The sequence below is a fragment of the Ailuropoda melanoleuca genome, chromosome 15, assembly GCF_002007445.2.
Source record: "Ailuropoda melanoleuca isolate Jingjing chromosome 15, ASM200744v2, whole genome shotgun sequence".
In the NCBI taxonomy this organism is placed as follows: domain Eukaryota; kingdom Metazoa; phylum Chordata; class Mammalia; order Carnivora; family Ursidae; genus Ailuropoda; species Ailuropoda melanoleuca.
The window spans coordinates 38,434,330-38,458,186 of NC_048232.1; the positions used below are offsets into that span (position 1 = coordinate 38,434,330).

The 23,857-nt window shown below is 35.3% G+C and overlaps 1 protein-coding gene across 5 annotated transcripts in view; it reads left to right on the forward strand.

Annotated features, from left to right (window-relative positions):
• The first annotated feature begins 802 nt into the window (after positions 1-802).
• USP15 (ubiquitin specific peptidase 15) overlaps positions 803-23,857 on the forward strand; it is a 115,673-nt gene continuing 92,618 nt past the window's right edge. For all 5 annotated transcript variants that reach the window (XM_011225439.3, XM_002919597.4, XM_034644333.1 and 2 more), the window contains exons 1-2: positions 803-1,038; positions 21,663-21,790. In XM_011225439.3, the coding sequence (XP_011223741.1) occupies positions 950-1,038; positions 21,663-21,790 (217 nt within the window). In that variant the 5' untranslated portion in view covers positions 803-949. The remainder of the gene's footprint in view (positions 1,039-21,662; positions 21,791-23,857) is intronic.

Here is a 23,857-nt window from a genome sequence, read left to right on the forward strand (position 1 = left end):
TAGTGGACAGAGAGCACGCGGGATTTGGAACTTGGGTTATAAACTTACCTCTCCACCTACTGTGTGACCTTAGCATTTGATTTTTGAGACTCGATTTCCCCATTTGTAACAATCGGCTACAGTAAAAGTTGGTATTACTAAATTTTAGGTATGCACACATGGGAAGATGTGGTTAATTAATGTTACTTTATAATATCGAGGATAAAGGTTTTCTCGCACGTTTCCTTCCCTTTTAATACCTGGCATTATTTGATACATATTTCACACCGTGTTCACCGAGGAACTGGAACATGTTTTTCACTGCAGTTTAGCGTCTGGGTGTGCCTGGGGAGGCGTCACAAAGAGCCTATAAAAGGTTTCCACCTACAGCAGGAGTAGGAGGGCAGGAAGGAGCCCAAGAAGGGCATTGAGGCCAAGCGTTCGGTTTCCGATTGTTCTTTGGGCTGAAATTCACCGAGCTTAGCTTCTGCGACTAGCAACGAAAAGACTGGTGTCTCAGAGCTGTTAATAATTTTCTGCCATATCTTAGCCGTCCCCACGCCCCCCGCCCCACCCCACCCTCAAGCGTGAGTGAATGCGCAAATAAGGGTTTTCAGGCGCCTGTGAGAAAAGAGGGAGGGGAAGGCAGAAGTCGAGGATGGACGGGGCGGTGGCACCGCTCTTGAGAGAGAAGACCGAGGGCCCCCACACAGAAGAGTTAAAACCTGGCGGCCCCGAGCCAGAGGAGGCCAAGGCGCGATGCTGGGCAGGCGGGGGCCGATTGGGGGCAGCAGACCACGGCAGCATACTCAGTCCGCCCGCGGGACCAACTCTTGTCCCGAGGCGCCCCCCCCACGTCTCTTTTGGTTTCGACCTGCCGACTGGGAGGGGCCGCGGGACGCCATTCCCACAATGCTCTGGGGCGTGCCGCCGCCGTCGCTGCCGCCTCCGCTACCGCTAGTGGAAGAAGATGGCGGAAGGCGGAGCGGCAGATCTGGACATCCAGCGGTCTGACATCGCGACGCTGCTCAAAACCTCACTCCGGAAAGGGGACACCTGGTGAGAGAAAGGGGTTGAGGTGGCCGCGGTTGCGGGAGGATGGTGGAGAACTGGGCGGGAACTGCGGGCTGGTGTCTTTCGCTAGTGACAGGTGCGGGCAGGTCCGGCGGCGGCCGCGCTGGGCAGCAGGATTTTGGCTGCTCCCAAAATGTTGGGGCAAAGATTGGACCCGAGTTGAGGGCCAGGGTTCGTGGCTTGTCGGGGCGTGCTGAGAGGCTTCAGAGGAGCGGCGACGGCGACTCACACAATTCTTTTCGTCCTCCTTCCTTCTGTAGTGCCGCTCCCACCTCAGGCCTTCCCGAATGATAGGTTATAGTCGTTCGGCATGAGTCCCTCAATTTTTGACAGGTCCCGGTCCCGCGGCTTACCAAGATCTCACCCTCTTTCCTTCTCCAGTCATTTCCTTTCCCGGCATTGTCGGCATTCAAGTTCCTTGTTATTCTGCTTCTTGTATTCTTCCGGGAGGCAGGCTGCAGGATGTTTGCGGTTCGTACTACACAGGTGGCATGTGTCAGGGCGCCACTTAAGAGAAAGAAACCCTAGTTTCCAGTTTTGTCAAAAGGAGGGAGAGGAGTACGGAACCTTAAGCTAATGAGAAATACCACGTGGTCTTGTGCCTTAGTGGAGGCTTGATAGAAACCGGCAGCGTTTCTCTTAGAAGCGCAGCCCTTCCCTCCTGTTTGAGGGATAACGTAGGCCTGCAAAAACTAGATAAGTCCACTTGAGGCTTAAGTCACTTGCTAATATTCAGACTTATAAAATACCAAAGGATATACTTAAAACGCTGAAGGAAGTATGTGTAGATTTTAATACTTGTTGGCCATAGTAAGTGGTATTCAGAATAACTTAAATATGTGAATATGTAACATAAAGAGCAAGGGCTCTGTTTATTAGGAAGGGTACTGTGCTGCTTTACTATAATAATTATTTTCATGTCTCATTGTCACCATAAGAGTGGTATATAATTAACAGAGTGGTTTTTCCACGTACGCCTCTGTGACTTAGTGGAAGGAATATAAGATTTAGACCTAGTTAGGTCACCGTTTCACCACTTACCCTGCAGTATGACTTTGAGGAGAGTTAATTTAAATCATTGTACCTCAGTGTCTTCATCTATGAAATGGACAATAATAATTTCATTGTAGGGAATTTATCGTGATTCAATGAGATATTCCAAAATATTACCTGTTTATGAGATAACATTAAATTTTAGTTACTACTTGTCACTGCCATTTACTTCTGATAAAATGCTGTAGTATTAGGACATTTTCAAGTAAGTAGATGGCAGTCTTGGGACTTGAATTTTAGTATTTTGATCTAAGTCTTGGTACTTTTTTCCAACTTTGTTAGACTACATAGATTCTGTGTTTATAGGATAAAAATCCCTAAGGGTGTAAGCATAGACTTGTTGAAGTACAACAGAAAATATGATCTTTAGGTGATTTAATAATCATTATTGTTCATGTAAGTGTGAGATGCACATTCCTGTGTGGAAACTAGATATTTCCTAGGACACATGTTTACCTTGGTCTGTGGATTATTAAAGATAAATTAATCCTTACTTCCTATTATTTGTTAAAGAACACTTAAAGATTCTTAATTGACCTAGCCTATTACCACCTCATAAAAAGATAAATGTGGATTTCCATAAAATAGGAATCTATAAATTTAAATATGGCTGTTATTCAGATGGATGTTCTTTTTAATGTTTTGTGTTTTTGTTATTCTGAGTAATTGGTGGTGGTGACACTATGGGATGATAGGAACAGCATGTGTATTGGGGGCATTAAAGTTTAAGTTTGACATTTTTCAAATAAAAGTATTTTTGCTTTTTCACAAAGCTACTATTAAATTGTTTTAAAGATCTGTTTTAAAGAATACAGGAAGTCCATAAATTTGAGTCTTCTCAATGCTTTCATTTTAAAGAAAAGGAAACTGAAGCCCACATATTTAGATAACAGCAAAATGTGGGAAAATTTTTTTTAAGATATATTTATTTCAGAAGGGTCAGGGAGGGGCAGTGGGAGAGAGAGAGAGTCTTTTTTTAAGCAGGCTCCCCGCTGAGTCGGGAGCCTGACTCTGGGCTCAATCTCAGGACCCTGAAGGACCCTGAGATCACAACCTGAGCTGAAAGCTAGAGTCAGATGCTTAACAAACTGTGCCACTCAGGTGCTCCAGAATGTGAAAATATTTGTACTTGATTGATTACCCCTTTAGTTAAAGGAAAAAAGATGCAGGAGCAGGATGGTACTGCGGATTTGCGAAAACCAGTTTGGTTTATATGTAAGCCAGTTAATTTGCAATTAGGTGAATTTGTCAAAAAAAGGAAATAGTTTAGAGCAAAAGTTTGATTCAAAGTTTAAAGGAGAATAATAAGTACACATTTCGTTGTTACTTGGGCTCATGTTTTTGAAACTCATTAAAACTTGTTTTTAACTTGTTAAAAAGTTATCTCTCTTTTTAAAAGATGTTTAGGTTAGTCATTTATGGTTATTTGGGCAAATCCAATCTGCTGTTTTGTAGCTGAAATGGGCCATATGCAGATGGAACATTATTTTGGTGTGTGTGTGTAACCATCGTGAAAAAGACTGATGACTATTGAGAAAAAATGGAAGGTTTACCATAAGTTTATTCTTGAAAGTTTAATACTGATTTTTGATGTTACAGTCAAGTGCCTTAAAATGAATAATGAAAATGAAACTTAATTTCGTTAAGTAGTTTGTAAGCACTTTTTGGGTAAGTATTGTTTCATAGTACTCTGGTAGATAACAGACACTTAGGCAAGGTTTGATTCTGCTTGAAAACTAGAGTTTCTGTTTATTTGTAAATAGCGAATGATTTTTATCTGCAGATTGAGTTTCTAGAGATGAAAATAAGTACACGAGTCTGAGATGAGGAGAAACAAACTTTATGATATGCTTAATACTAGACTTTATGGTGACAAGTCCAAACTGATGAAGGAGAGTTATACCTCTTAAAAAGGTGAGGTATGGAAGTGACATTGATCTGCATTAGAAGGAGTAAAGTAGTCTCATAAAGCTGTTTCTTAATCTGTATTTTAGCTCAAAGGAGGTATTCAGAAAACCTTGAACAAGATTATTTGAATTTAGTAACTATAGGAATAAAGATAAAGGAACTAGAGCGTGTTTAACTTAGATTGAATGAAAGATAACTTAATCTTCAGATACTGGGTCGTTTCTCTTGATGAGACAAAAGCAAAAATTTTTTTAAGTACGTTACGTGTTAAGTATATTAGGGATAGAGGAACCTATTTAAGGGGGATGGGTAATTAAATAAATGAGTTACAAAGACAAGTTGTGGGTTATGGAATACTCTCTTTGGAGATATAAGTGAACAGATAACTATAAATCACTAAAATCCCTGCTTTATTATCCGACTTTTATTAAATGTTATTCTACCAGTCATTTTCACTAATTTTTATGTGTGATGTTTTAAATTTTTATGTATGTTCAATGGTAATGCATAGCTAACTTTACAAATTAAATTTTGTGTGTCATTTTTGCATAAACCCTAATAACTTTAATGGGTTTAAGGTATTTCAGAGAGTAACTTTAATTTGTATTCAGAGTCATTTCAGATGAATATGGTATTTTTGTTTCAACAAATAGGCAAGGAATAGTCCATCAGATCATTGAGGTTTTCGGATTAGAAGACATTGATTTAGTTTAGGGCTTTCCTTCATTTCCTCCTCTTAGAAATCTTTCAGGTTTTATTTTATATGGTCTCTTATGTTTGTGCAACCTTGATTAACACTAACAGAAAATAACCTTATAATGACAAATCAGCTCATAATGTAAAGGGACACTATTAATGTAAACTCCAAATTATTTAGTATATACTTGTTAAAGAAATTTTTATATTACTTTACTATAAATATTAATTTTTAGTTGTGCCAAAGTGTTAACCACTAAATTAGGGTATATGTTACATCATTTACAGGAAATGAGACCAGAAAGCAAAATGGTTTTTTTTTTAGTGTTGGTAAATCGGTGAAAGAAAGAACAGAAATAGTGATGTTATTAAAGAGTATTTTTCACATTTTAGTTGCTTAAAATCTAGAAAGGCAATTTTTCCTAATTTAAGCCTTATTATAAGTTTAAATCACTTCTAAGTTGTTAGTGAATCCAAAATTAATGTTTCTTATTTGCCAGGAAGATCCAGAGTTTTTAGTCTGTGATTTCATTTATTTAGTGACATTCAGGCTTTATGTTTTTTTCTAAATCATATCATTTTCCCATTAGCACATGTAAGGTATTAAATAAATGTTCTTTTTACAAAATAGTTTTGTGACAAATATTAATCTTGCTCAAACATACATATAATAAGGAAAACTTAGCTTGTCAGGCCATGATGTGTAGTATTATATTTGAAAACACTATGTGCTAGGTACTGTTTTAGTACTTACATATGTTAACTTATTTACTCATCACTACAATTCTAGGGCACTAGAATGTGAATGTGTTGTAATTCACATTTGACAGAAGAGGAATCCTAGGCTCAAGTGTTCACACAGGAATAAATCTGGGATTTGAACCCAAGTAGTCTGGGGCTTTAATTCAGGCCCCAAAATCACTGTACTACACTGCCTCTTATTTTGAAGATGTATTTTAAAATGTAGTTCCACTTCAAAAGGAAAAAAATGTACTTTTCTTTTTAAATGGAATCTATTTTATATTTAGTAGCAGAATTCTACCATTTTATTGCAAACTTGTGTTTTATGACTTTTCAGTTTACCTATGATAGAGTATATAGAAAATCTTAACGTCTTGCTTCTGGAAATCTAAATTTAATTACATTTAAAGATTAATAGGTAATTAGCTCAATATGTAGAATAAATGTTATTTTGATCCAAAAGTTCATGTAAACAAAAGAAAATGGGATGACTTATTGTTGAAATTTTGAATTTCAATTGTTTATCAGTAATTACAAACTTTCTTTAGAGGTTATTTGGCTTCTTCTTATATAGTTTTACAGAACTAACACATCAGGCTGATAGTAAGAGCTTGTAGGATATTTTGTTTTAGTACTTTGCATTTTAAAAGTGTTGGTTTATAGAAAACCACAAATATATGACATCTCTTTTTGGACTATGAATCTATAGGAACAACCTAGCCCAAAAATGAAAATATGAGTGTCTAGTATTCTGTGTTCCATGTTTAGTAACTGATTTTTTTTTCTCAGAAAAAACTCTTTCAGTGGATTTACAAAGTCAAAAGACATTTGAATTAAGACAGTGAAAGGTACATAACAGTATTGGCACCTCTTTAACATCTTCCTGAAAACTAACAGTTGAAGTAGCAACTGCAAATAGATCAGTTTTGCCATCTTTGTCTTGAGATGTATCCATTTTATTACATGAGTTTAGAGTGATTTTTCTGTTCCTCACTTTGAGAATTACTTTATTAATAAGCCATAATTAGTAAGCCATAATTATTGATAAAAGTGAATTGAAACCATCAGGCATATTGACAAGGAGATAAGGGGAAGGTTAAGAACAACTAATAAAGGTGTTTACATGCATCATCTAAAATCATTAAGGATCCTTAAAAAATATTTATATTCCTTTCTTATAGGTAAGGAATCTGAACTCTCAGAAATCAGTTGATTTGCATGTGGTTTGCAGGTGATGATAATACCACCAATAGTGAACATTTATTGAATGCTTACTCTGTGTTCTAAATGCTTTATACTTAGGCAGCTTTTAAAGTAAGTGCTCTTATTTACCTCATTTTACAGATGTTTGATGAGTTCAGAGCTAGTTTAAATACCTGGTTTAAAATGATTTTAAATACTAGATATTATCAGTATCTCCTTAGTATTAGAAATGTTTTTCGGACACCTGGGTGCAGCAGTCGGTTAAGCATCCAGCTTTTGATTTCAGCTCAGGTCATGATCTTAGGGTGGTGAGATGGAGCTCTGAGTCAGGGTCCGCACTTAGCACAGTCTGCTTGTCCCTCTCCCTCCCCCCACTTGTTCTCTCTCTCTCTCTCTCCATCAGATACATAAATAAAATCTTTTTTAAAAATGTTTTTATGTTGTCACTACTCAAATATAATGCAAACAGGATTTCATTAGATTATTTTTCCTTCTTAGTTCTACATAGAATTATTTAGCAGTTACTAAAACAATTGCTTTTCTTCCTTGACTCAGTTCACTTTGTGCATTTTATTTTCATTTCCTCAGTTTCCACTGTAATTCATACTCTCTATCTTATATTTTTTCCCTTGAAGTCATTTCTCCATACTCTTTTTCCATCTGTTCTTTAAACAAGGGAATGTAGTTCCTTTCAGTTTTATCATCCAGTTTATACAGAAGTCACTACTGAAGAAACCTGGAATAAGACTGGTAGTAAGTGATCTCAGTTTTGGATACAGATTAAAATGACATCAAGGAATAATCAAGAAATGCTCCTCAAAAAGTAAAGAAGGTCAGATGGTAATACGAGGCAGTAAACCTCTGTAGAGGGGCGCCTGGGTGTCTCAGTCAGTTAAGTGTCTGTCTTCAGCTCAGGTCATGATCCCAGGGTCCTGGGATGGAACCCTGCATCAGGCTCCCTGCTCAGCGGGAAGCCTGCTTCTCCCACTCCCCCTGCTTGTGTTCCCTCTCTCACTGTCTCTCTCTCCGTCAAATAAATAAATAAAATCTTAGAAAGAAGGAAAAAGGAGAGAAGGAAGGAAGGAAGGAAGAAAAGAAAAAAAAGAAAGAAAGAAAACCTCTGTAGAATTAACCTGTATTTGGTTGTACCTGCAACACTTTTACTGCTTCCATCAGTAGGATTCTGCATTGTTTCCTTATAGACCTCCCTCACAAAAGGAGGGTAATGACTACTTTTTCTTCTTCATGAGGAGGAGAACTAGCTGTCTCTTCTCTCCTTTCAGCTTTGAGAAGAGTCAGATATTAGTGTACTAATGCCTTACTGTTAAAAAAAATCGTGTAGCAGAAGTAGCCATAGAAATGACTTCCTTTGTGAAAGAAGTCAAAGGCTCTCACGGGCAAGTCTAAGAGTGGCTTTGAGGCCAGGCTATTCTAAATTTTAGAGAGCCAGTTAAATCAAAATCTGGAGCACTAGAGACAGAATTAATTACTTGAGTGAAAAGATCATCAAGTTCATTGAGTAAAATTTTACACAAAAAAATTAAGAATGATTAGGGTGAAATGATCATGGTAAAAGAGACCTGATAATTTGGGTTACTTTATGTTGTTTAACAATATGTTTTAACAGCTTGACAGAGTTTAACAATTTAATCAAGAATTTATCTTTGATATAGATAGAAAATTTATATTCACAAATTTGAATGGGTAGAAACTTAATTCTCTGGAGAGATATAGTTAAGTAGTTACATGTACCATATAGTTATGGTGATGGTTACAAAAATTATTACATGTTAAGAGCTTTACACATATATGAAATAAGTGATAATATTCTCATTTTGGAGATATGAAAACTGAGGTATAGTGTTACACGTACAATAGTCACACACTTGGGTCAGTGATAGAGCAGAGATTCTAAACTAGACAGCCAACTCTAAACCCTGTGTTTTAAACTGTATTACTTGCCTGTGAGTGATAGAGCCATACCCATATTATGGAAACAACTTTTTGAAAGATGAATACTTTGGCATCTTAAAAATAGCATTTTCATCTGTTATCCATGTGAGGAGGCTGTAGGATTTTTCTGGGGGCTCTCGCCTTGGTTTAACATTCTAATCTTAGTAGTCTTATTTCTAATCAATATAGCTCTGCTTTGATACTGATGGTAGTTCCCATTTCTTGAAAATTATTTACTCATTTCTGCCTCATCGGGCATTACACATCATTATTATTTCAAATATATTTTACTAATTTCTGGCCTTCTCTTTAAAACCTAGCTCAACACCAATCTCTGAGCCTTCGGCTCAGGTCTTGATCCCAGGGTCCTGGGCTTGAACCCTCCATGGGGCTCCCTGCTCAGTAGGGAGTCTGCTTCTTCCTCTCCCACTGTCCCTGTTCTCTCTCTCTCTCTCTCTCTCATTGTCATGTGCGCACACTCTCTCTTTCTAATAAATAAATAAAAATCTTAAAAACACACACCAATCTCTGTAAAATCATCCCTAATAATCTCATCCAGATATATGTCCTTCCACTCTTAAAAAAAAAACCAAACAGCTTTATTGTGATATAATTCACATATTGTACAATTTTCCCACTTAAAATATATCGTTTGCTGGGTTTCGGTATACCCACAGAATTGTGCAACCATTACTTTAATCAGTATTGGAATATTTTTTATCACACCCCAGTCCTCCATACCTATTAGCAGTACCCTGCTTCCCCCAATTTCTCCTCAGATACCCCTACTTAAGGCAGCCACTAATCTACTTTTTGTTCTATAGATTTAGCAACTTTGGATATTTCATGTAAATGGAATCATATATGTGATTTTTGTGTCTGGCTTCTTTCATGAAGTATTATTACTTCTTACTGAATAATATTCCGTTGTATAATATACCACATTGAATTCATTCCTTCATCGGTTGATGGACATTTGGGTTGTTCACATTTTGGCCCTTATGAATAATCTTGCTATGAACAATTCATGTGCAAGTTTTTGTATAGACATAACTATCTTGAGTATATACCTAGGAGTGGAATTCCTGGGTGTCTGTGTTTAATTTTTTAGGGAACTGATAGGCTCTTTTCCAAGGGCGGTGCAGCATTTTACATTGCCATCAACTGTGTCTGAGGGTTCCAATTTTTCCACATCCTTGACTGCGCTTGTTAATATTTTTTTTGATTACAGCCCATCTTAGCAGATGTAAAGCGGCATCTCATGGTAGTTTTGATTTGCATTTTCCTAATGGTTAATGATGTTGCACAGCTTTTTCATATGTGCATATTGGCTGTTTGTATACCTTCTTTGGCAAAATGCTTGCCTAGATCCTTTGCCCATTTTTAAATTAGATTATTTGTCTTTGTATTATTCAGTTTTAAAAGAGTTTATGTATTCTAGGTACAAATCCCTTTTTAGAGAGATGATTTGCAAAATTTTCTCCCGTTCTATGGGTTTTCTTTTCACTTTCACAATCTTACTTGGCCTCCTTCCTGGGTTCCTTTTTTGTCTTAGTTTAGATGTAAAAAGAGGTCATAAAAATTAGTTCTAGCTAACTGATGAATTTAATGTGCAAAGTAGAAAATAGGTTGGAAATGCTCGAAATTTAAAATGAAGATACAAAGAGATTAATCAAGCCATTGTTTTATTTGAAAGAACTACATAGCTTTCAGTTAAGTTTTACTGAAACAGTGAAATCCTGTGTTATAGTTTGGTACCTTTTTAAAAAGCCTGTGATTATCTGGCTTACATGATTTAAAATGCTAGAAATTATTGATATCTCCTCTAGTATTGAAAAAAAATGGTTTTATGCTCTTGTTATGTAAATGTAATTTAAATAGTATATCATTAAATTAGAGAATTAATCTTAGAGTGAATTTACATCGCAAGTTGTTTATTCCACTAATTCTGCCTAAGATAGTTATACGTGTTTTTCTGAAATTGTGTGCTACATTGGATTAGGCTGAAGTATTTGTGTATTTTCTTAGTTGTAGAAAAATGTTTTATATCTATTTTGCAGAGAAAAAGGTAGGATTTTAAGAAATAAATGATGTTATGTTATATGTCAGTATTAGGAAATTAAGCAGGAATTGCTTATCTAAATGCTGTAAGTATAAATGTACTAATCAAAAAAGAAAAGAACTACGTGTTCATTAGCTTTATATTTCTTAAATTCAGCTGCTGAGATTTCCCCATTTCCCTATACTGCTTTTAAACTTCTTTATGTCTAGGGCTGCTCTCAATCATTTATTGGCCCCTATATATCTTTCTTTAAATTTGCTTCTAGCATGAATAAAAATAGTATAAACTTTTAGAACTCTATCTTTACTCCACCACCACCAAAAAAAAAAAAAGGAAAAAAGAAAATTTGGACTTTTTAATTTTTAAAGTAGCTTTTCAGCATTTGAGAACTGTCTTAAAATTGACTCAGATTTCTGTGGGGTCCTAAAATTGACCCATCTTCTCTGGAGTCATTGAAAACTATTCTCTCCAGACCACAATACAAATTGTGTTTCTTAATGCCTTCAGAATATTTAGCACCATGTAATTTAGACCTTTTTGAAGTGCTCATAGTTTTTTGTGAGTTTTTGATTTACTAAACATTTGATTTGTATTTTGATCCTCCCAGTAATCCTGTGAGGTATTCCCAGTGGTCTTCATGAAATGTAAATCAAATCATCTCTCTTCCCTGCTAAAAATGTTACAGTGGCTTTCCGTTACACTCAGGATAAAATCCTTACCATTACCTTAATGGCATTATATAGTCTCGGTCCTGTCTACCTCTCTAGCTTTATGTAGCATTTTTTATCCCCTTGTCATAAACTCCAGCATCATTTAGTCAGTTCCTCCAACATACCAAACTCCTAAAGTTCTGGTTCTAGCACATGGTATCCCTTCAGTCTAGATAGCTTTTTTCTTCTTTTTCCTGAAACAACTCCTGTTTATATGCTAAAATGTTATTTTTCCAAAGCTGCTTTCCTTTATTCCGAATAGGGACCCCTTTATTATCCTTTCATAATTCCCTGTACTTCCCCTTCACAGTACTTACCGCAATATTTTACTACATATATTAATTACTTAACATCTCTCTCCTACACTAGACTTTGAATTCCATGAACACAGAGACCTTGGCTATTTTGCTAGCCATCTATTCATATGGAATAGTAGATCTCAAATATTTATTGAATGAATTACCATTTCTAAGATGAACAAGCTAAAGGTTTTAGCACTAACTTCTCTAAAAACCTCACAGCAAGTAAAATTAGAGGATTTGGGGGGGGAAGAAGAAAAGAAAGTGAATTTGGGCCTCGTACTTTTTTTTTTTAGTATAGTTGACAACGCTGTACATTATGCTGTTATACATTATGTTTACCACAAGTGTAGGTACTGTCAGCATAAACACTATTGCGATATCATTGACCATATTCCCTATGCTGTGCCTTTTATTCCCATGACTTATTTATTCTATAACTGGAAGCCTCTATCTCCCACTTCCCTTCACTCATTTTGCCCATCCCACCACTGCTTGATGTTTTCAATAGTATGTCATTAAATGAGAGAATTAATCTTAGTGCTTCCATCTGGCAACCATCAGTTTATTCTGTGAATTCATAGATCTGATTTTGCTTTTTGTTTGTTTATTCATTTATTTTTTAGATTCCATGTATAAGTGAAATCATACGGTATTTGTCTTTCTTAGTTTGACTTATTTCACTTAACATAATACCCTCTGTAGCCTAGTACTTTTTCTGTAGTAAATTTAGAATTTATATTTACTCCAGTCTGATTTCAGGAGGTAAGAAAATTTGTAAGCGAAATTAATCATGAAGACAAATTGAAATTAGGTGTGAAAAAAATTCATCCACAGTTTAGTTTACCACCATTCTAGAAAAGTTCCTAAAAGAAAGATGGTGTTCACTTTGTAGTCGTAATTGATGTGAAAATGGGACTCTCATATAGGTGTAGCATGAATACTCAGGCTTTTTCTACTAAGTTCTGAATAGGCAAAAATCTAACATTTCCCAAAGATGCTCCACTTTAAATTACTTATTTTCTTCTTAAGTAAAATGGATAATAGTTGCTAAGAAATGCCTTTGAATAAGTATTTCAATTCTTAATTATAACTTGGTAATAACATTTTGTTATTCTTCTGCTATTTCACTTTTTGCAGAGAACCCTACTGTTTCATAAAGAGGGGAACAGAAGGAGTGCCTGGGTGGCTCAGTTAGTTAAGCATCTGCCTTCGCTCAGATCATGATCTCAGGGTTCTGGGATCGAGCCTCGCATTGGGCTCCCTGCTCAGCTGGGAGTCTGCTTCTCCCTCTCCCTCTGCCACTCCCCCTGCCTGTGCTCTCTCATTCTCTCTCTCTCTCTCTCAAATAAATAAATAAAATCTTTAAAAAAAGGGGGGGGGAGAGGGGGAATAGTATATGATTTTAGTAAGAATCTGTTACGTCTTTAAGTTTTTGTTAAGTAAATGGGATTTATAGTGAAGTTTAACATAGGGGGAAGAAAAGCATTGAATTTAGAGTACGAAAGCCAGAGTGCATACTGAAAACAGGCCCTGCATTTACTCATTTAATAGAGTTGTGTTTCGTTGATAAGTTACATATGCTGAGTTTTGGTTTCCCCAACAACTAAATAAAAAAGGAAGGAAAAAAGAGAGGTTACTGTAACTATAACATGAAAATACTTTATACATAATCTTTTTATAGATATAAAGCCTTGGTATTTTGTTATGTGATATTAAAATTTTGATTTAAACAGTGAGTAATATGTTCATATTTATGTCTTTAAAATGTCTGTGACCGCAGAGTGGAGGGCAAATTGGAAGCAGTAAACTTAAAGAGGAGAGATAAGTTGGGCAGCCATTGCAATAATCTGAGCCACAAAAAATAATAGAGAAGGGGAGGTACAGAACTAAGGTACTTTTCTGAAGGTACTTGGTTACTAAATGTTATGGGGTGAGGGAAGGAGGAATACAGGATAATACTTTGCTTTCTGACTTGGGAAATTAAATTATTGATGATATTTATTAAAGGACCCCTGGAGAAGGAGTAAATATGAAGGTGTGAAAATGATTAATGACTAGTGGTTGGAATGTATGAAAAATCCGGGCTGACATGGACCAGTAGGAATTGGAAGTATGATTTAAAGTTGTAAAGACTGGCCCTGGGATGCGGATTTTGGAATCATTAGTATGAATTAAAATATCATTGGCAAGTATGAACAGTGAAAGAAGAAATTAACTCTGTGAAGAGAAGGTTGCAAGAAGAAGAAGATGAAGAAAGAAGAGTATCCCTACCCTCTCTTGCAAAAAAAAAAAAAAAGGTAGAAAAGTAGAATCATATGGTTTAAAGAGAATTGATGAGGTACATAAAATTATGAATCTTTTGGATTTGTGAGAAATTTTTTTAGGGTTCTTTGGGGTAGGAAGACCTCTTATGCTAGGTTGAAGAGTAAGTAAGGGTTGAAGAGTAGAAACTTAAGCTTGGCTGTAAGAACAAGTCAGAAAAATGGGAGTAGATAGAGAAGGAAATGAGTGTGAGTTGGGAGGTGACATGGGGGAAAAGGGTGAAAGAATTGGCCCTGTTTACATGCTGAGTGGGAAAAAAAAAGACAAGGTACGAGGAGAAACAAGAGTAGGGGCTGTTAATAGGGTAAGTTCCCAAGGAGGCAGAAGGAAATTAAATCCAAAGCATAGGAACAAAAATAATTAGCCTTGGATTTAAGGAGGGTTACATCCTTCACTAATTCACGAAGGAATCAGGTAAGATTAAGGTGTAGGGAAGGAGAGTTGGACAGAAAGTAGGGGCTTCTAACTTCCTCAGAAAGTAGGGTAGCAAGGTTGTCTATTCAGCAATGTGAGAGACTGGCAAAAGTTTTGAAATTACTGGAAATGGAGAAGGCTATCTGGAGATATGCTGGAGATTTGTGGCTCTTCTCGGAAGGATGTGAGAGATTGAAGACCATAGACCTTTATCTCCATGAGATTTTCTTTACTAATTTTTGAACCCAGATAATATTAACATTATGATAAAAATTTTTCATATTGGTGTACTAGTATGTGAGGATCATGGTTCCTGCAAGTGTGAGGCACTCATGAATACTTGTTAACCCACTGAAACAGGGAAATGGTAGTAATTAAGCTACAGCCAGAGGCCTCAATCATAAAGTAACCTTGATCATATTTTAGTATATGTACTTCATGGCTTTTTATATAAGAACACAGTCACATGTCTTAGTATTATTCAGAAATATTTCATCTTTGGTCTCATCTATAAGGCATATAGACTCCTTTGTGCAAGAAACTTAAATTGGTGCATTTGTCACAAAGCATTTAATTTCCTATACTTTGGGCTCTCTGGATATTTGCACATTAATATTTAGATGAATTTTAGATGGTTGCAAATCTATAATGTAATACTTCATACTAAAACTTAAATCAGCTTAAAATCAGTATATGTGTCAATTGTAGGATTTTTTATTGTTTTGCTTCTATTATCTTCCCAGATATCAAGGGTTATAATCTGTACTGTTTTTTATGTGCTTTTTTTTTTCCTTTTGAGATGTCACTCAATCATTTCTTCTTTCCTGGTTTACTTACCGGTTGCTCTAGTTTCCAAAAGGAAATAATTTCTTGAGAATGAATACATTATTATGTGTCAGAAACATAATTTGATAAATTTAGAAATAACCAAATGAATCATGCTTTTCCAGAGAAAATTCTCCAAAACTTATGTAAATTTTTTATTAAAATTTAATGTTAATTCATGTTTGGAAGAGGTAATATAAGACACAAAAATAAAGGAGATAACATAAACCTACAAATTTCTTTCAAAAATACATAGTAAAATAAACTCTGCATTTTGTACATTTGGCTATACATATTTTCATCCCAATTTAAAAAAAAAAAAAAAACCTGGGGCGCCTGGGTGGCACGGCGGTTAAGCGTCTGCCTTCGGCTCAGGGCGTGATCCTGGTGTTATGGGATCGAGCCCCACATCAGGCTCTTCCGCTATGAGCCTGCTTCTTCCTCTCCCACTCCCCCTGCTTGTGTTCCCTCTCTGCTGGCTGTCTCTATCTCTGTCGAATAAATAAATAAAATCTTTAAAAAAAAAAAAAAAAAAACCTGAGGAGGCACCTGGGTGGCTCAGTCAGACTCTTGGTTTTGGCTCAGGTCATGATCTCAGGGTCCTGGGATTGAGCCCCACTTTGACCTCCACACTCAGTGCAGCGTCTGCTTGTCCTTCTCCTTCCCCCTCTGTTCTTCCCCCTCCAAAATAAATAAAATCTTTTTAAAAAAGCCTAAGTTGTATTTATAATTACTTATTTTTATGGTTGAAATGTCTTTTCTTTTGTTGACTGTCACTTATCTGTTTTGACCTCAACATTCAGTCTATACATTTGACTCCACTTCCTTTTTGTCCTTGTATATGTGTATATATAAACTATTGTTCTATATTAAGTAGAAAATATTAATCAGATTTAATGTAATATTTCAGGAAGAGAGAAGATTATAAAGAAAAATGTAACAAAACACTTACGCACACAACCCTTAGTTTAAAAAAATAAAACATTACAGAAACAGTTGAGTGTCCTTGTGTATGTTTCCCTAATCACATCACCTTCTGTCCCTTGCCAGAGGGAGCCACCATCCTGAAACAGATTTTTATTATTATTTTAAATTATTTATATATTATTTTATTTAGTTTTATAATTAAATTATTGCATTATCTTATGTATATATTTTAATATATATGCATGGATTGTAAATTGTATATACTATTTGTGGCATGGTTTTAAATTTTCTATAGTCATGCTACACATCTGTTATCTCTATATATTTGTGTTATATTACATGTGTCCTTTTGCAGTTCTTTTTTTTTGGTTCAACATTGTAGTTTTGAGATTTATCTTTGATACATGTAGTTGTATTTTTCATTATAATTTTTGTGTAATATTTTTGAGTATGAATAATTGATATTAAGTTTTTTCCCCTTTTCATTGTTACAAATTATGCTGCACTATATATTCTTATAGTTGTTATTTTGTAAATATGTACAAGAGTTTCTGTAGGGTAAAACTTAGCAATGGCAATACATGATTGTATGGTATGTACATCTTTATTCTTAATAGATTGTGTTGCCAAACTACCATCCGAAGTGAAGTTTGTAGTTTATTCCCCTTTGGCAGTATATAAGCTCCTATTACTACACATCTTTTCCACAACTTGATATGGTTGACACATGTGCACATGCTTGTGTTCACCAGCTTCATGAGATGATATGGTATGGTGTTAATTCGTATTTTTCCCATTGCTAATGGGATTAAGCATCTTGTCATATGGATAGAGGCCATTCTGATTTTCTCTTCTGTGAATTGCTTTTTTTTTCCTCTTAGAATTTTATTTTTTAATTTATTAATTTGAAGGAGTTCTTCATGTATTCTAATCCATTGTCAGTTATCTGGAGTATATGTATCTTTCCTAGTCTGTATCTTCTCTCTTTACTTGGTGGTGTCTTTGTTGAATGGTAGCCTTTCATTTTAACCTTGGCAAGTTTATCAATCTTTATCTTTAAGGTTTTTGCTTTTTGTCTTAACTCTTCATATTCTAAGGTAATGAGGGTTTTCTCGTATCTTATTTTAAAAAATTGTACTTTTACTTTCACATTTACATTTTTAATCCAACTATAACTTATTTTTATACAGTTAGTTCTGCTGTAACATAGCATGTGTTCTTAAAATCACCATGTTATATGCAGAATCATGCAATAAAAAACACAGGGCATATGGGAAAAATGGGGTTGGGACACAGCGCTCAAAGAAATTTTGTCAGTGACACATTAAAAAACATAATAAAAATGGTAGCACAGTTTTACATATGTTAAATGGTTAAGAAATACATAACTACCACAATAAATACGACATTTTTGTTTTTAAAAGGATGATGGTGACTTCTAGAAGTAGGATTCAAAGGGTTGCAGCTTGAGTTATTGTGAAGTGGTGGAAGGGAAGTTTTCTTAAATCTGCTGAGAAGTTGTATCAGCAGATGTGGGAGTGTGGCTTCTAACACACTTGAAGATGTTTGAAGTATGGGAGGGGGGTGGCTGAATGGCTCAGTCAGCTAAGTGTCCGACTTTTGATTCTGGCTCCAGTCGTGATCTCAGGTCGTGAGATTGAGCCCCACATTGGGCTCTGTGCTGGGTGTAGAGCCTGCTTAAGATTCTCTCTTTACCCCTCCCTCTGCATTCACCCTCTTAAAAAAAAAAAAATGATGTTTGAAGTGTGTGTGTTTTGTGCATCCTGTGTGGTTCAGTACAGCTGAGTAGTTTTCTACATTTACCTTGTGTTTGTTTCAGTTAGGACTACAGTAAAGCAAGCTAGGCATTTAGGGGGCAGAATTTAAGGAGGCGCTTCCTGTTAGGGTTACTAGACATCTCGCTTGCCTCACCCTTAGTCCTGGCCCTGCTTGTGGATTAAAGTAGTGCTTGAGCATATACTGAAATTTGTGCTATTGTTCCCTAATATATCAGTCATGTTTAACATATTCAGGTTTTCAAAACAAGCATTAGAGTAGGACTGACTGCATATGTGAGTTAAAGCTCTAATTTTTCCCCATATACTTAGCTAGATCATTCCCCGCTAATTCATAATGATGCTTTTGGTATATATCATAGTTCCCCATATACATGAATCCAATTCTTGTTTCTTTGTGCTGTTTTCATTGGTCTTTTTGCTTCTCTCTATGCCAGTATCACATTTTTTAATCACAGATCTGGCACTAACTTTGTAACCTTGGTCAAGTTACTCCTGTGTGCCTATGAAATTATAATAGTGCCTACATTATTGGGTAGTTAAAGGAGTAAATGAACCAGTATATTTAAGTGCTTAGATATATGCATCTGGCCCAAGAGTAAAGCTCAAATGTTAATTATTTTGTTATTAAAAGCAATTTTTTAACTTAATAAACAGTCTTGATATCTAGTAGGCTGATACTGCCATTTTATTTCTCCTTTTCCAAACTGTTTGAAAGGAAGTGGGAAAGGCTTCTAGGAGGATTCCCTGAGAAAGTGATATGTAGGCTGTCTTAAAGATGAAAGGAATTAAATAGATGTTAGGAGGAATAGGAGTATAATAGTCTAGGCAGATGGAGCTGTAGTCAGAAAATGGAGTGTCTAGTAACTGAAAGAAGGTTGTTATAGTTAAATCTCAGCAAAGAAAAACGGTACCAGTTGAGACTAGACAGGCAGGAGTAGATAGATGTGCAAAACCAATAGGCATTTCTAAGGATTTTAGACTTCATCTTATGATCATAGTTATAATTGTTTGTAAAGATTGGTATTTCACGCCTTTTATTCTTTCTTAGAGGTCTAAGAATGAAAGTCATTAAATATCAGTCTTTACAAATAGCTATAGCTATTTAAAAACAAAACAAAACAAAAAACCTTGGGATCTAAAATTGGTCCTATCTGGATCCTAATAGTATACCAAGGATTAAGAGTGCTGTTGAGAATGTGTAAATCAGGTCTTTGTTCACTTACTTGTAATCTTTGAGAACTGTTGATTCTGTGGTAGGGTTTTATCAGTTGAAATTGATGATTCTTAAGTTTGTCAGATTCACAGATTACGGGTAGAGTTTTTACAACAAATCTATGTAAATGTTTTGAAATAATTTTTTTTTATTTAGTTCACTTCATTTAATATTGTTTTCTTTCTTGAGTACACCTAAGAATTCTACATATTATTTCTATAATAGATGTTTCCATTTTTTCCTATATTCCCCCTCATGTTTCATTACCACAAAATTCTACAAATAAGATACAGGTGGCCTATAATAGAGATATGATGGCCTTTTCATTTGAAAGTAATGTTGAAAGTAGATAAACATCCATCACCTGAGAGAGTCTCCTCTCATAATAGTATCATTATACAGAAAGTAGTTACTTCAAGATCTAGAAATATGGCAACAGATGAATACTACCTAGCACAAACCTCTATCATACAGTAAAGGATTTATTAAATACTTCGGGAGCTAAAACCCCATTTTTTAGAAATATATTTTAAATAAATATAAATAGAATTTTGATAGTATTTCCCAAATCGTTTTAATGTCAGTTTTATAAATCATATTGTTATTTATAGTATTACTGTTAATTGATAAATTCAGTGCAATTCCAATCAAAATCTTAATCGTATTTTTTGTGGAATTTGATAAAATGACTCTAAAATTCACGTGGAAGAACAAATGGCCAAGAATAGTTAAGGCAATTTGCAACAACACCAAGTTGGGGGAACTTGCCCTAAAAAAAAAAAAAAAAAAATCAAGATTAAAGTAATAAAGATACTATGAAACTGGCACAATGATAAAAACAAAAATAGATGAAGCAGAGGAAAGACCACATAGTATGACATTAATTTGCAAAGAAAGCAAACGAAATGTCTGAATATTTTGTTTTAAATCACAAGAGGGAGTCTAAAAAACTTTTAGTTTGTGATAAATAGGTATAATTTTCTTTAATATGTAAAGTTATTGCTGGCTTAATCTCTTTATTTTAGAAATAGGGTTTTCTTAAGAACTTAGTCTCTGAACTTTTTTTCTTCAGAAGTCTCAAATTCTACAATTTGGGGGCTTTCAGTTACATAATCTTGACAGTAGGTTTGGAATACTAGTGTATAGATAATTCTGCAGTACCCGCATTAAGGGAATTAAACTGCTGATGAATATTCTCTGGGAATTGTGGGAGTTTGTTAGATTGGTGCCTTTGCTTCAGACATTTTCAGTTTATTAATAACTATAAACTGTATAACTGTAGGATTTCATTCCTATACTTAGTGCTGTGTGGTAAGCACAGGTACATTAGAATGATCTCCAAAAAAACCTGGTAACTTACGTTAGTACACATGTGGGCTTTAAACATCTTGTTAACCTTTACTTTTGATTTTGTTATTGAACCTGGCTAAGTGTGGGGAAGTGTTTCTGGAAAAGAATTTAAAATAATTATGAGCCCGTAACAAAGCAGTATTTCATAATGGGTATAATGTAGTCAAAATAAATTTGTAAAATTTTTTAGGTTTATGAGCTTTCTTTACTGGAGCACCATTATTTTACTTTTTCTGTCACTGGTCATCTGATGAGAACTCAGTTAGTAGGTACTTGAAAATAAGATGAATGTAGTTTCAGTAATGCTTACGGTGCTTGGTGCCACCACACTTTTGAATTCAATCAAAAAAACCTGTCCTGGGTGGGGGAATGCGATAGGCTGGTGATGGGTAGTAAGGAGGGCACGTATTGCATGGTGCACTGGGTGTTATACGCAACTAATGTCATCGAACTTTACATCAAAAACCAGGGATGTACTGTATGGTGACTAACATAATATAATAAAAAAATATTATTATAAAAACAAACAACAACAACAACAACACCTGTCCTGCTTGCCCCAGCAGATTTTATAAGAAATAGATGGAGGTAATATTGTTATTAACTTTTGTTGGAAAAGAAGCTAAAGTTTTAAGAAAATTTGTTGCTACGATTATTATAATCAGTCTTGTAGACCTTTAATAATCCACTTTCCTTATCCCTGAAAAGATAGAGTAAAATATATAAAATAAACATACTGTATTTGTAAGTTTTTTGCAAAAGAACCATTTTCATATTTCTTTATATTTTACCATGTTGTGCTTTAAAATTTTGTTTTGATTCATTCTTATGATTCCCATTTGAATTTTTGTTCAATTGTCAGATATTTTATGGAATAGCTAGTGCATTTTCTAAGAGGTGCTGTTAAAGATTTTTTTTAATGTGTATGTCAATACTTGTCCTCAAATAGTAGATATTTATAGAAAAATAACAATAACACTGTATAAGTGAAATGTTTTTCCAGATTGTAACTCACATTACAGTTACTCTCAATAATCCTTTCAGGTAGTTTGAAGTATCAAATACAGGTAGCTTCTCTGCTATTCATATAGTTACAGGTATTTACTTTACTGATTTCTTTTCTTTTTTTAGGTACCTAGTCGATAGTCGCTGGTTCAAACAGTGGAAAAAATATGTTGGCTTTGACAGTTGGGACAAATACCAGATGGGAGATCAAAATGTATATCCTGGACCCATTGATAACTCTGGACTTCTCAAAGGTCATTATTTCCTTTCATTAGTCAGGTTGTAAATGTGTTCATTTGAGTATGTTATAGTCAGTATATGTAATATGGAAAATGTTCATGTAAATAAATTAGAAAATTTTCTTTGTGTTATAGATTTGACCTAATGAACTCAGATTATTCTATCATAATTAGTTATTACTCTGTATCATGACAAATTTTTCCATTTATTATATAAGAAAGGTTTATTATTTTTTAACCCTTTAAAGAATGTAAGTTAGAAAGCGCTATCTTATTATTTGGGGGAAATGCTGTATTGTTATTGTTTTTCCTAATGGACACGTGACTTTTTTTTTAAGTTGGGGAGCAATGATACATGTTTAAGTTCTTGGAATTTTGCATCAGTCTTCTACAACCCTCACTACTTAACGGTCTTCTATACCTCTCATTACATTTGAAGAGAATAAAACATAAGTACCAGAACTTCTATTTCTGGCGAAGATGGAGTATGAGGGACAAGATTTACTCTTCCACCTGAGCAAACTAAAACCTTGACAGAATATATAAAATAATGGTTCTTAAGAAAAACATTCGATACCAGGCAACAAAGAACAGAGATGCTTGAGAGATAGGAAACAAATGAGGTAAGCTGTATGATTGCCTCAGCTTACTGCATTGATAGAATGTTCAGGACAAGGCACAGAAGAGGAAACCCGTGTAGAGCCTGGCAGTCTCCCTTAGTTGAGGAAAGAGTTTGGAGTCCAGGGAAACCCACACCACCAGAGTTTTCAGGGCAGAATACCAGATAGGAATGATGAGCAAAAAGAGGCAGAGGAGACAGTGAGACACCTAGAGATCTATAGAGGGTCTCTCTAAAGGCTTCAGCTGAGTGTTGATCAAGCTCATGTATATGAGGGGGCTGCCCAAGGCCGGGGAAAGACCCACCCAAAAGAATTAGAGGGAACAATCATTAGGGCTCATTTAGGACCAAGAATAACGTGTTCATAGCAGAGTGGAAAACCATAATTCCAACCATAATTCATGGAGTATACTACTGAGAACAGTTTTGCCCTGTAAATGGGCAAAATTAATCCTCCTGTCCTTCTAATCTGAAAGCGTCAAACTTTACGTCTTAGAACAAAATGCAAAAATACTTAGAGGAATACAAAAATATCCAGCATCCAACCAACAAGATAAAATTTGTAATGTCTTGGATCCAACCAAATATTACCTGGCATGTCAAAGAAGCAGAAAAATATGATGCATAATGAGGAGAAATGTCAGGGTTTAAAAAAAAATGTTTAAGTAGAAAAAAATGAACAAATGAAACAAATACAAAACAGCAAGATGGTAGATTTAAATTATTCTTTATGAATAATCATATTCAGTGTAAATACCCCTAATTAGAGGTAGAGATTGGATTAAAAAAATAAGACATAACTATGGGGACGCCTGGTGGCTCCATTGGTTAAGCTTCTGCCTTCAGCCCAGATCATGATCCCAGGGTCCTGGGATCGAGTTCTGCATCGGGATCCCTGCTCAGCAGGGAACCTGCTTCTCCCTCTGCCTGCTGTTCTTCCTGCTTGTACACACTTTCTTTCTCTCTCTCTCTCTGGCAAGTAAATAAATAAAATCTTTTAAAAAAAAAGACATAATTATGCACTGTCTACACAAAAGCCCCCCTTTTAATATAAAGATACAAATGGATTAAAAGAAATTTTAAAAGGTATGCCATGTTATGGTAAGCAGAATTCTAAGACCGATCCCAATGGCTCTCTTATATAATCATCTCCCCCTTTGAATAGGGGTAGAGCCTGTGAATAGGATGAGATATCATTCCCATGATTATTTATGTTGTATGGCAAAGGGAGATTATCCCAGTGGTTTTAATCTAATCACAAATGCCCTTTAAAAGCAGACTTCTGGCTGGTGGCAGAAGTCAGAGATTTAAAGCATGGGAAGTACTTAGTGCATCATTGCTGATCTGAAAATGGAAGAGACCATGTGACAAGGAAGGCAGGCATCCTCTAGGAACAGAGAAAGACATGGCCCACAGCCAGCAAGGAAACAGACCACCTCAGACCTGGCACCATGAAAAACTGA